General features: G+C 40.9%; 2 protein-coding genes across 4 annotated transcripts in view; both read left to right on the top strand.

Moving 5' to 3' along the window:
- Nucleotides 1–511: 511 nt before the first annotated feature.
- On the top strand, nt 512–5,931 carry uchl1 (ubiquitin carboxyl-terminal esterase L1 (ubiquitin thiolesterase)). Its single transcript, XM_080030028.1, has 9 exons — nt 512–577; nt 667–724; nt 1,140–1,268; nt 1,855–1,996; nt 2,435–2,520; nt 3,040–3,087; nt 3,254–3,323; nt 3,400–3,458; nt 4,852–5,931. Exons 2-9 carry the CDS (start codon nt 686–688, stop codon nt 4,933–4,935), a joined length of 657 nt encoding a protein of 218 aa, XP_079886154.1. The 5' UTR covers nt 512–577; nt 667–685; the 3' UTR covers nt 4,936–5,931.
- A 1,720-nt stretch (nt 5,932–7,651) lies between these two features.
- LOC307252364 (LIM and calponin homology domains-containing protein 1-like) overlaps nt 7,652–13,876 on the top strand; it is a 28,922-nt gene continuing 22,697 nt past the window's right edge. For all 3 annotated transcript variants that reach the window (XM_080030015.1, XM_080030016.1, XM_080030014.1), the window contains exon 1: nt 7,652–7,968. In XM_080030015.1, the coding sequence (XP_079886141.1) occupies nt 7,852–7,968 (117 nt within the window). In that variant the 5' untranslated portion in view covers nt 7,652–7,851. The remainder of the gene's footprint in view (nt 7,969–13,876) is intronic.

The following is a 13,876-nucleotide window of genomic DNA, read 5'->3' as shown; positions in this document are numbered from 1 at the left end:
TGAATGAATAAAAAGATGTCACATCATTGGCCTGACTCCATAACACTTGGTCCATGTTGTGCAGAGCATTGCATTTATCAATAGGGTGGACAATCAAGAAAAATGTGTTGTTTAGATTTTAGTTGGACTCATTGTTGATAGGGAGTGATTACTAGGACTACGTCACCCTCCTCTTTCTAGAAAGAATTTGGTTTGACCTGAGTGATCCCACATTTAGAGGTGTGACTTGCCTTGAATTATTTTTTGTTTTTAATTTTTTTCAATATGATATTTCTCTTTGTATGAGGTTAATTCATAGTTCTCCGTTTAGAAAGTGAAACCAAGCTGATTATTTTCAGGAGGCCGGTTAAAAAAAGTGTGCCACCGGATATTTAATCTAAACGCACACCCCCCTGTCACCCGGTAAATGGTATGACCGGCAGCATAAAGTCCGGGTACACTCGCTCCGTAACTTCAACCGAAAGCTGCAGAGAACCGGCAGCGCTTACACGGACGAGATAACGTTAAACTTGCGGAGTCACGCCGTAACACTCACTGCCAGAAAATGGAGTGGACCCCAATGGAAATAAACCCCGAGGTAAGGGGGGAGAAATAATTTGGTTGTCGAGTCGTAATGTTTTCACAGGCAACAAACTCACCTGTGGTCTCTTGTTTATGTCGTTTCAGATGCTGAACAAGGTTAGTAATGGCGGCACATTGCTTACGTTTGACTCAACTGTGTCAGGTAAGTTTTTTTTTTTGTTAGTTATGAAGGCAGTTAAAACCGTTACCAAGACGACCATTAAAACGCCACCACATCGCAACAACGATTTCTAGTGGTATTGATAACTGTCTAGGTTAAATGAGGAAAGTGTTAGCTACTGTGTATTATAAAAAGCAAATGCGACAACAGACAAGAGAAGCGTCTACCACGTTGTAATGAACGGCAGCATCCTTCCCAGGGCTGTCTCCTCCACTGTCTGGGCTAAAGGGTGTGGTCGGACAGGACCAATAGCCTAGCCTACAACGCAGCATCTTTGAACAGCATCAGAGGGGATCAGTCCTAGCTGTAGCCTACACGTGGCCTCTCAAGCCTTCAGCTTTTTTGCATCCATTTAATTCGTGGTGTTTACCCTGATTGCATGTGTTTTTGTTTTTAGCTGATGAGCTGCCTAGGCGTGGGTGACGGCTGTCGCTTTGTTGATGTGGTGGGGCTGGAGGCCGAGCAACTCACCGCCGTCCCGAAACAATGCTGTGCCTTGATGCTGCTCTTCCCACTGACACAACAGGTAATAGTGGTGGAGGAGACTACTTCCTGGAAGGGCAGGGCGCCCGGCCGACTGGTACAGGCTGTCGGGTGGGGTGAGACTAAGTGCAGGGAGGGCGTGGGAAGAGAGGGGAGAGAGAGCTGTAAATTTGTGTTATGTGCACATTGGAACACTTTTGTAATAACTAATAAAGCTTATTTATTCAAAAATAAGCTGAGTTTTAATAGTATTTTTGCTTCACGTTTATGTAAGTTGGCTACAAATGGAGCCCAAGCAGATATTCCTATTTTCTAGCACTTACCAATTTTTTAGTTATGCCAAATGTAGTGGGTGTGAAAGTGTTCCAACGTGCCCCAATGGGTCGGTTGGAGTCACCTAGAGAGATGTGTTTACAAAAATATACGTCCCTGTTGCTGCAACGTCTACTAAAAATCAACGTGCCCCGCTCTCCCCTACATAGGCTAAGTGTACAAAATGTCCATCACAGTATCCCAGAGGTCAAAAAGATGATTTCTTCAAGTATTTAATTCACAAATATAAAATGGAGAAATCAAGAAAATCCTTAACTTGGAGGAGCAGTAAATACAAATGTGCGTGTGTGTGTCAGCATGAGTCTTTCAGGAAGCAGCAGGCAGACAAGGTTGCAGGAGACTCTGAGGTGTATTTCCTGAAGCAGACAGGCGGCAACTCCTGTGGCACCATCGCTCTGCTGCATGCTGTGGCCAACAACAAAAGCAAACCAACATTTGGTGAGTTTAGTTCAAATGAGCACTGTTACTATATAGTAAGTTAAAAAAGCATACAATTACTAATATTGATATTACTAAATATTAATCGATAAAACAAGCATAATGCTGTTGGCCAGTATTAATGACTCAGCAGATGCATATCATCCTTTCACATATCAAATTACAACCCATACAGTAATTTTAGTGTAGTTTTCTGTTTAGGGAAAACACCAAACTGTCACCAGTCTAAAGCTAGAAATTATCGCAAGTAAAGGGGTTAGTTCTCCAATGTATTGCTTAAGAAAAGTGTCACTTTCAAAAGTATTTCCTGAATCATCATGGAGTGGGTAAAGACAGTGCATTTTTTTAAAAGGATGGCACTACCATTTGTTTTGATATTTTAATGTGAATGAATGGCACGTTTATCTCTTAACTTGATGCTGCCTTTGGCCCTCTCAGAAAGTGGCTCTGTCCTGAAGAAGTTTCTCGATGAGACTGCAAACATGTCTGCTGATGACCGTGCCAAACATCTGGAGAAGAACGAGGTAAGATACATAGACACTATTAAAAGCTGCTGTGTATTTTTTTGGAATGGAATTTCAAGAATTCAGCTGTTACATGAATTGGGAATCTGATCAGAGGATTTTATGGTATCGGTGAGATTTCATTGCCTATAAGTGAATAATCAAAGGCACCAGCTTCACAACCAAAATATTCCTTCTATATATGGTTACTTTCTTATTTAAATTTAAGCTATGAATAACCCATTCTTTAAATTAACAAACTAAAAGTACAGTGAGAAAATTTAAATTAACCTAAAATGTTTAAATGTGTGTAAATGCCCTACATCTTTTTTTTTTTTTCACTCACTTGATGGCACCAGTCACCACTAAATCTCTCTCACTTATAGGGGCACTTTGACATCAGCTTTAAAAATTCAGTACATTCTTAAGTACAGAATTTAACCAAGCCTTTTTCTAAGATTTTCTTTTCCTATCCGAAATATCTGTTCATGTGATTTGATCAGTATTAAACTGACATGCTGAATTTTTTTTCCTCTACAGGCGATCCGCAAGGCTCACAATGAGGTTGCAATGCAGGGCCAGTGCAGGGTAAGATACTCCTCCACAATATTAAACTGACAAACATCTAATACTCCCTTTATGCAACAGATGAACATAAAACACAGGTCTATTTGCAGTGTTTGTCTTTTCTGAAACCTTTTTGAATCACAGTCTTTACTATAAATATTAATAATTCTTATCTGAACTTTCACAGCCTGAACCAGACAAGATCAACTTTCACTTCATTGCCTTTGTCAACGTTAATGGACAACTGTATGAATTTGGTAAGCATTTAAACACATTATGTAGATTCCTGTTTGTGTTTTCATGTTCTAAACTATCATTGTTTTGTCTTTTAAGATGGGAAAATGAATGGACCTGTGAAGCACGGAGCTACCAAAGATGACTCATTCATAACGGTAGGCAAAACATTTTGCTTTCTTGAACATTTTTCTATCTATTCCAGGTAAATTGAAATCCGAGTTCTTTTGTGCATAAGATCTGTGAGTCATTATATCTAACTGGAATAGGGAGTGGCTGTTCCCTGGTGTCTTCAATCAATAAACTTGCTCACTGACAAATCTCCATTTAAAGTGGTAACCTTAGGATCACTGGTAAACTCTGTGACATGGTTAAGTGGAAATTAAATATAAATGTCTGAAATAGTCTTATTCAATTTATATTATATCCAAATCTTAATAAATGATAGTTGGAATGTAAGCTATGTAGTTGGCTGTAGGGCTGCAACTAACGATTATTTTGATAATCGATTAATCTGTCGATTATTTTCTCGATTAGTGTTTTGGTCCGTAAAATGTTGATCAATTTTCCAAAGCCCATGTTGACGTCCTCAAATGTATTGTCATGTCCAAAACACAAGTTTACCGTCGTAATAGGATTAAAGAAACCATAAAATATTCACATTTGAGAAGCTGAAATCAGAGAATTTGGAATTCTTTTATTAAATTACTCTACGATTAATCGATTATCAAAATAGTTGGTGATTTTATTTTAAGAATCGATTAATCGTTGCAGCTCTAGTTGGCTGCCAGTTATGTTTCACCTTACACTTGAACTGCCACTAATAAGGCTTGTAGGATAATCTTGCTTATTCAAATAACATTAATAAATTGCCTAGGAAAAGCTCAATGATTGTTGACTGATACAAGAAACACAAATTGCTTTTAGTCCCAATTTGTTATACAGAAGTAATTGACGGGTCACATCTGTGCTCGACTGTCTTTTAGGTTGTTACCTCAAACAACCACCAGAGGGTGCTACATGCTTTAGTATTGATATGGCAACATTTAATGATGCTTTTTTTTAGGATTACATTAAGAAAAAAAGTTTTTATGTAAATGTGGAGGTACCTACGTAGATTAATTCTGAAGTTGAATACCTCTGCTTAAGGGTATGGGTGGGCAGTATTGGCAAAAATAAACTTCATATAATCAATTCATCATTTTGACCAAATCAGTGAATTTTTTTTTTTCTTTTTTTTTAAGATATTTTTTGGGCATTTTTATGCTTTATTGATAGTGCAGAGAGACAGAGGTGAAATGGGGCAGAGAGGGGAGTGACATGCAGAGAACGACCGCGGGTGGGAATCGAACCCGGGTCTGCTGCTGGGCCCGGCCCGGGAGGGGGACGCCTTACCAACTGAGCTAAAGGCGCCCCCCAAATCAGTGAATTCAACAATATTTTGGGAAATTCTTTTGAAAAAATTGAATGATTCTTGAGTAAAGGCACATCAAAATATTTTCTTAAGAATAAACCTATATTTATTTTTTTCTCCATTTCATCCATGTCCAGGATGCAGCCAAAGTGTGCCGTGGATTCATGGAGAGGGAGAAAGGCGAGGTCCGTTTCTCTTCAGTGGCTCTCTGTCAAAACTAGATAATCGGTAGGACACACAACCAAATCGTAAAAACCAAAATGTCCCGGAGTATTCACATGACAAAACACGATCATCAGGCACCCACTACGACCTTGTGAACACATACAGCTGCAGTCACTATGCATTATAAAGCACATGCTGTTTCCACACACTGTACTCTTATCTCATGAACAAAGCATTCTTCAGCTCATGATACACACAAGCACAGACTCAAAACCTTTTGTTCTGCTGACACTAACAGATACAAGCTTATCATGTGATATCATTTAGCAGTGAAAATTGTAAACCTGGGGTCAGATCTCAACACTCCTTGTGTGCATGTTAGTTTTTTGTCTTTTTTATTTTCATATTTTTTGTATGTAATCATCAGTGCATCTGTGTCAAACACACGAGATTGATGCTTCAATGCCTTCTGTGCCAATTATGAAGAGTGAGTAGGAAAAGGGCAGAACTTGAGTGGAGAAATGCTTTGCCTATTTCTCTAAACGCCTTCAGTTGCGCCGCTGTCTGGTTGAGTTTATAAGGATCTGACATTCCTCAGAACAGCCCAAATGTATTCGTAGGAATAAATTAAGCATTGTTCGGAGCATGCACGCAGCCTTTTGAGTGGTCTTCTCATGTCGCTCTGACATTTCTCTGAAAAACTGAGGTTTTTCTTTGAATTTAAAGTGCTGAATGAAAGTGATGGTTTACAGTAATTATGTTTTTCAGAAATTGATTAAAAAGAGTGCCCTGTCTGTCAAATTCCACAAATGTTCAACTAGACAGACACTATTATCAAGTTTGACAGAGGAAAATACTAAACTCGCAAACACGATGGAGAACATCAAAATAAAGTGCCACTCTATGTTGGGTTGTTGTCGTGCAGTGCAGGGTGATAGTACTGTGTGTCTAGGCTTTGCACCAATTGTTTACCTGTCTGCACTTTCCAAATACTTTCTTGCTGTAGTTGTGATGCAGCTGTGGGAATTCAATAAAGCAACCATAAAACCTTATGTGGTGTGTTTTGTTTTTGTTAGTAGAGAGATGGGACTGCTTTGTTTGCGACAGGTAATCGGGGGTACAGAATGTTACATTTTGTTTAAAGATGACAATGATTTGTTACATCAACCCCTTATAGAACCCAAAATCCTTTTTTTTTTTTTTTTTCTTCTTACATTGAATTAATCAATAAAATACTTTGCAGATAATCTGATAATGAAAATTATTGTTAGCCACCACCCTAAACCTTTCAAACTTGTGCTTTAAACCCCAATTATCTGTATCATTTTCTTGCCCTCCCCCCTGCCACCAGTCTGCATTTTAGCTGACACCCATTCATACTTTTGTCACATGAGGTGATGAAGCGGTTAATGTCCTGAGGCCCTCACAGCTTGGGGCTCATTCTGACTGCTGTCGGCTGCATTTCAGGAATAGTGCTGAAACGGGAGAGATGTCGATTTTCTGTTTAGTCGACTCATCACTGTGGATACCGACCCTAAACCTTGCTCTGTGTTGCAAAAGAGCAGGCACAGTGTGATATATGAATAACAAGACTCTGTTTTTATAAAGACCATAAAATTGTAAAAACAGTACGCTCTGAAGCTAATATTTGCCATCATTACTTTGAAACCAGGTGAAGTCATTATACATACAGGCCAAATATCTTAATGTTAAGAAAGAGTTGTGGGAGGAAAAAAAGGTTTGACCTGCTGTATGAAAGGGTCTCATTTGCATCCAATACTACAGGGCAGGAGCTATCAACCCCACTGTGTAAGCACCTCTTATCAACAGCACTTGTTGTTACTTACAACAGTACTGATGACTGCCAACCACTCTTTAGTCAGTGTATGAAATATACCGTAGTTTGAGTTTATGGGCTATTGATTTTGTGTTGTGTTGTACTCAATGGCATTATAAAAAAATGTATGAAGCTGTCAAGTTAAAAAATGGGGCACACTTATTTGTAGCAACGTACAAGCAGGACTGTGGTAGTTGGGTCAGTAAACATTAAAAACACATTCATATTTAAGGCTGATTCCATTATTATAGACTGAAATTTAAAATAAAAATTAATTCATGTATTACAACTCATTGCCGCAGGGACCTTTTTGAATAAACAATAAAAATTCAATTTATATTGTGTCATGATGTTGCATATTAAACTTAGACCAGGGGCTTTTGGGACTCCTGACTGTCTGAGGGCCCAAGGGTAGTCGTTTGTTTTGCCTGGTTGGGTATCCAGACATTTGGAGACAGATTTAAAATGTCATTTAGACCTAGTCTAAATCTACATAATTCATTAAATAAAAAATGTGAAACATGTCTATGGTATCTTTGCATATATATGGCCCCCTTAACCTTATGTAAATGTTTGTTTTCTTGCTCTATTTTGAAGCCAGTAGCCTGGTATTCCTATTGCTCAGGTAAGCAGGAAGCAAAACAGTTGCTTTCAGCTGACGTATGAAACCTGTGAAATAACGGGACATTTCTTGCAATCCCCCCATATGTCTCTCTCTCTCTGTCTCTCTCATGTGTATCTCTCTCGACCTCCCACCGCATAGATTCCTGCCTGCGCGTTCACGTCTCTTAAATTGCGCGGCACCGATGCTGATAGGACAGCAGCGTCAACCTCGCGCAGTTTCAGCGGCGTTGAAGAAGAATCGTTATTTTTAGTGCTTATTTCGTGCTGCGGAATCGGGGTCGCGAGAGCCCTTGTTTATCTGTCTCCGTGCTGCATACAGTGTGAGCAGGACTCGCGCAGGAGCACGAGAGGGGCTACTACGCAACGCTCTGACTGTTGGAGTTGCGGGTCGGTGGCTGTAGAGAGGGAGGAGGATAACGGACAGACAGAGCGAGGGGGGAGCGACATCACAACACACATCTATCCCGTCACATATCACGTCCCTGGTCGTCGTTAAGCGGCCTGTCCAGAGATGGCTAGCCCCGCAGCAGGTCCAGATGGCCCGAATGCAACACCGCGGGACGACCCGGAGCGGTCTGAGCCGAACCATCCCGAACCTGCCTGTCTGGAAGCGCAGAAATGGATAGAGGTAAGACATGGACCATAGACATGTAGGCTAATAGATGCATGGACCTATTGAGTGACCGTCCAAAGTGGCTCAGGGGGGCCTGCTGCTGCTGCTGCTACACAGCGGGAACAGCAACGGGTCATACTGTCGTAACCACCAGGGATATAAATACATAGGCTAGCAGCTCTACAGCACCGGTGCACCGTCACCTGTTGTGGGGGACTATGCGGTGTCGGGTTACAGTCTGCTGGGACAACGGCTCTCCTGCTCGTGTAGGCGACTGTGCGTGTCAAAACTTTTCACACATGTGAGCCTTATAATTCAATTTAACTCACAGGAAACCACCGTGGATACTTTTAACACCGCCACCAACCAATACATCGGCTAAACGACATGTACAAAATAGGCGAAATCCCTTAAAGTAGCCAATTCTTTATTTTCCGTTGTTTTTCGTGTCGTGTCGTAGACGTAGAGGAACGCCCCTTTTATTCCAGGCGCGAGGGGATTCCGGTTGCCATGGTTATGAAACCGGGCCAGGCCCCTTACTATCTATGGGCCAGGCCAGCATTCACGCACGAGATGCTATGTAACAGCAGCAGTTGATGGTGGCATCGCCTGAGATTATCGTCTGTGGCTGGCTGCATCGCCTCTTCAACCATCATCTGGCCAAAAACGCCTCTGTTCATAAGCCTGAGTGGTGAATCATGATCCGCCCGCGGAGTTTCAGCATTATGACCTATTTTTTTCTTCTCGCAGAGTCGCATAGCCTATTTATCCCTGCTTTAGTAGTCTATAGCTAGCCTACCTGCCAATGTTTTGAAGTAGGCCTTAAACAACATTAAGTTTAGGCCTTTACTTTGGGCTTGTAATGTTTAGCCTTCCACCAAACAACCCACTAAAGTGGACTGATTCAGATAAGACTGAAATCAAGTTTGTGATCCATCCACCCAGTTTGTAAAAATGCTGGTTGGATACATTATTAAAATGATTAATAGAACAGGGAAGCTGAAGTCACCAACTGCATACTTTTCCTCTTTAAACTGTTTCAAAACGTTTTCTCTGTCGCCTATGGCAGCATCTTTCCTCCAAGATAACATTCAGACTTTCAGAGGCTGCAAAGTAGATCATTCCTCTCTCTCTTTCACCTAGTTTAGATCTGCGGGTCTGGGTCCTACATAGGCGACAGGCCTACAAAAAAATATATATATGAAAACATCTATTTCTGTGGTGAGTGATGACCTATTCAGGTGACCTTAGGGATATCAATATGCAATGATAATTTTCTGACCAAAACTTGCATTGTTATCCTGCCCTTGTGCCTTTCATTATATAACAACAAAATGATGACCAAAGATATTACAGTTTTGCTGAATTAAGTTATCATCAGAAAGGGCTTCAATTATTCTCACACTTTAAGACTCACAACCTTCTTATAACAGAATGTGCTTCATTGCACTCAGCATGCATTTTCACTCACTGATGGTTGTCAGTGGACACATTTTGGTTGCTTTTTAACATCAGTAGTGAGCACAAGCAGTCGAGTCTAGGCTACTGTCCTCTCTTAATCTCTCCTGCAGTCTGTTTGCTCTGTGTTGCTTTGTCGTCTTCCTGTCTACTAATTCTCTAGTTATTTTCAGACCGGTCATGCTGCCTCTATTTCTAGTGGTGTATTTACACACCCTCACAGGTGGAGATGATTGACACCACGACCCTATGCTCCATGCAGCATATTCAGTCTGTGTGTGTTTGCCTTGTCTGTAAGAGTATGCAAAGCTTATGCACACACACACACACACACACACACACACACACACATGCCAATCAGCTATGCATGAAACTGCTCACACACTCCTTGGACACGCCCTGGTTGGGTGACAGTGGTCACTATGGGAACATAACATGGGCAGGCTCTCAGGTGTCACTGTATCCAGGGCGGGCAGTAGAGCAAGTGGGCTATATATCACCACATTACCCCAGCAGGAAATTAGACTGGCACAAACGAGACCATTCTGTCTGTTTATAGACGAGACAAGGTTGGACTAGACCGTCTCAGAGCCGAAACACACTGTGCTAAGGGGCTTTAAAGCAGTTGGATGTGACATTGAGCAGGTTAAAGTGGTACAGACTTAAGGAAACAGAGACAACTTTAGTGACAGGAGTTAACCTTTGTTGTCAGCCTGTCAGTGGCGTACAGTACATAGAGTTAGGGTCTGTCACAAGGAATAAGGGAAAGAATGCATGTGACGGAACAACTGTGTGTGTGTGTGCGCCAGATGTCACAGCTGTCCTAGGCAGATTAACTCCAAAGGTCCCAGACAGCCAGCTGTGTCTGCACGAGAGAGAGAGTGTGAGAGCGGGGCTTCATGGATTTTTCCATGCATCAAATACTGCTGTAGTACACTCAAAGTCTCAAACACATGCAATTGCTAGAGTAAAAGTGTGGCAACATTATTTTGTACATAAATATACTTGAATTACGCAAAAAGTTCAGAGGTTGAATTCAGAGGTAAAATTATATGTTACTATAGATAACATTTAATCGTATTCATAATTTATTTGAATGTGATCTAAGGAATTTTATAAATATGTGCTGTACAATTAAAGTGGCTGGAATTTTAGAAAATAAGTGCTTTTGTTCCTCATATTGATACCAATTGTCAGCAGATAAAGAGTCTGATGTTGACTAGTCTCGGCTAGTGACTAGTTAATTAATCTGATCCCGATCAAACTCCTCCGTCCTCGGTCTGGATTATGACGTCATTACACTAGCTTTCCCTCTTAGTTTTTCCTCTTTATGATCTTCTCTTTAATGTCACATGGTCATAAGTGTGCAGAGAACAGAGCATACAGCACATGATGATGATGATAATAATATGAAGAACTGCTTTTGCAACACAACAGATCCAAACACCAGCCTCTCTCGGTCTGTGCATCACACTGTGGCTTTAACCTTCCAGACCCCCTAAAGATTCCACTAGCCATTTGGTCTACCATGTCACATTTTTAAAATGAGTTTCCCATGAGTTGCAACTCTATTTCCTTATCCAAATCAAGATGCCCTCTGAAATGATGTATGACCTTGGTCAATTTGTCCTAATGAAGGTTCAACCATAGTTTCAACTCAGGAGATTGCCTGAATGCCCCATGATAAGCATGTGATGCTGCAGCAGCATTATTGTAATTGAAATTTAACAAACAGAAGTGGAGAACAAGAATACGAGGGCAAAAATGAGGTCAGCTAACAGAGACAGATACGCAGGTACAGTTTATTACACAGGGGTTTGATGTTAGACTCAAAAGAAAAACCAATCTCTATCAGTGTTCATTTCCTGTCAGTAATAATCCTATTTCATGGAGTATTTTTCTCCCCAGTCTTTCTGTATAAGGAGGGTGTAGGTCCCCTCCATCATTGCCTGGGGCGTGGATAGTGCCCATTAAAAAGACCCATAGTGAGGGGGAGGGCTCGCTGAAGCCATAGAAGCTTTTTTTTTCTTTTAACCGTTACAATCCTAAACTGGTAGATGTATCACTTTTACATCATTCGTATGAATAAACCACACCTTACAATATGTAAGGTCGCAGTAACCTTTAATCTCACCCTGGAGTCCAAGTGTAAGTTTGTGCTAAATTTGACAAAAGTCCCTCAATGCATTCTTGAAATGTTTTGCTCACAAGATCTGAGGTCACAGTAACCTTGACCTTTGACATCCAAAATCTAATCAGTTATCCTTGATTCAAAGTTGACATTAGGCCCCCCCTAAGTCTCAGTCCTCACCGCAGTGGATCAGAGTTCGAGTTTGAGTCCGGCCCGGGTCTTTCTCTGCATGTCATCCCCCTCTCTACCCCAATTCCTCCAAAATGTCTTAATCAAACAAAAAGGCCAAAAAAAACTTTCAAAAAAGTTGACATTTGTGCAAACTTGGCCCAGACGGCCAACCCCAGTACATAATGCCTTCGGCGGTCAGCTATCACTGGCACAGAGGCATAAAAATGTCATGCGTATGGCCTCATATTATTCCCACTTTTAGTCTCAGTCTGCTTTTAGTTGCTCAATTCACTACAGAACATGATGTGCATATTAGGAATTAAATCAATAACTTGATGAACAATATAATTTATGTTTTTCTGCCCTCTGATTTCCAGCCTCTCTTTCCATCGTTTTACAGTTGTTATTAACCCCCCTACAAACACACACACACAGACACATGCACGCACACACACACACACACACACACACACACACACACAAAATTTCACCTCACAGTTTAAATGGTAGCTGCTGCTGCCATTCATACAAACTGAGCAGAGCGATCCACCATGAGCAGAGGCAACGAGGGAGGGGTCAAATTACTGTTGCTGGCGCTGAAATATCACCAAGGGCCTTGGTTTGGTTTTTGTAGCACAAACACACACAATCTACCCAAACCTCAGTTGTCCTGCTCTTCCTCAATACAGCCCTCTCGTTGGCTGGTAAATTATGCATGTCCACGCTGTAAATGTTTCAAAGACCTCGAGTCAAACCTTAATAAACATGAAGTGCGCCGGCGTGTGTGTGTGTTTGTGTGCGTGTGTGTTTGTGTGTGTGTGTGTGTGTGTGTGTGTGTAACAACGGAATGATCATGAAAGACAAGAAAAAGACAGATGCCAATGGGAAACATCTGGTCATCACTTATATAACAAAAAAACAATAGGCTGGTTTCATAGCTCCAGATGCACTGTGTGTGTGTGTGTGTGTGTGTGTGTGTGTGTGTGTGTGTGTGTGTGTGTGTGTGTGTGTATGTGTATGTATTCCTCTCATACATATGGTACATGTGCATCAGAGCTGTACATAACAAATAAATAAATCATAAATATCACCAGACAGAAAGAGTAGACAAAGAACAGATGAAGAACAGCAAAGGGATATTTTGTGTTAGAAGTTTAAATGTCATCAAAGTATGTAGACCCTTGGGAGGATAGATGTATATGAGTAGAAACAGACTGGGAATGAACCATAGAGACAGAGAGAGTGTGTGTGCCTGTAATTAACAGTGTGGGAGCCAATAATAATCTGCACTAATCTGGATTAGTTGAAGTTTAAGCAGTCAAACCTCTTTTCTTTTCTATTTATCTTTGGCTGCTCGTTACGCAACAGCTCCAGAAAGCAGTGTGTGTGTGTCTGTCTCTGTGTGTGTGTGGGGGGGGGGGGGGTTGATGATGTGGTAGTTAGTACATCACTCTTCCTGATTCCCTCCTCTCCTGCCTGCACAGGATAGACAGTGCAAACTGGAGTCTTGGTTAGTTAGTGGATTGAGGTTATCATCGCGGCTCACTCAGGCTAAGGCTAAATCAGGGACGTGCGTGTGGCCGCATTTTGGGAAAATTAGGAATGAGGACACAGACAGAGGAGTGTGTCATTGGCTTGGCCGCACTCTAATTTGGTTTCTACTGAAGCAAACTGTTGGGGGAAGGGTGAACTGTGCAGCAGCAGGTTGCTCTGTCAGGGACCCAGTGGGGCACAATTCAACAGACTTTAAGAGCTTTTGTGAATTATATTAATCTATTAATGACTGTGAGATGCATTGATTAATTTATTGATTATTTTTAAAGTACTACTCCTTTGAAATATCAAGTAAAATAGTATATACCCTGTATATTCAATTTACAGCGTCATAAAACAGATACAAATAGTAAATCTTTACATTTAAGGGGCTTCAATGAGCTAAAATATTCATGCTTTGTTGATCAATAGATCATAATAAACTTTGTGTATTAATATCTACACAATATACAGTATTTTATAAGACACAAATAAAAACAGCAGTATTGGCCAATAATAGGGGATATTATAGTCATCAACCTCAAATAAAGGTTCACAGTTAGATCGTGTTTTCTTCAGAGTGGATTTCACTGTAGCTGCATCTAATGTGATCCAATGTGGTATGTGTTG

The sequence above is a fragment of the Ammodytes marinus genome (genome assembly GCF_949987685.1).
Source record: "Ammodytes marinus genome assembly, chromosome: 6".
Lineage (NCBI taxonomy): Eukaryota > Metazoa > Chordata > Actinopteri > Uranoscopiformes > Ammodytidae > Ammodytes > Ammodytes marinus.
The sequence above is the reverse complement of the archived record's forward strand: the minus strand, read 5'-3'. Positions and strand labels throughout refer to the sequence as shown.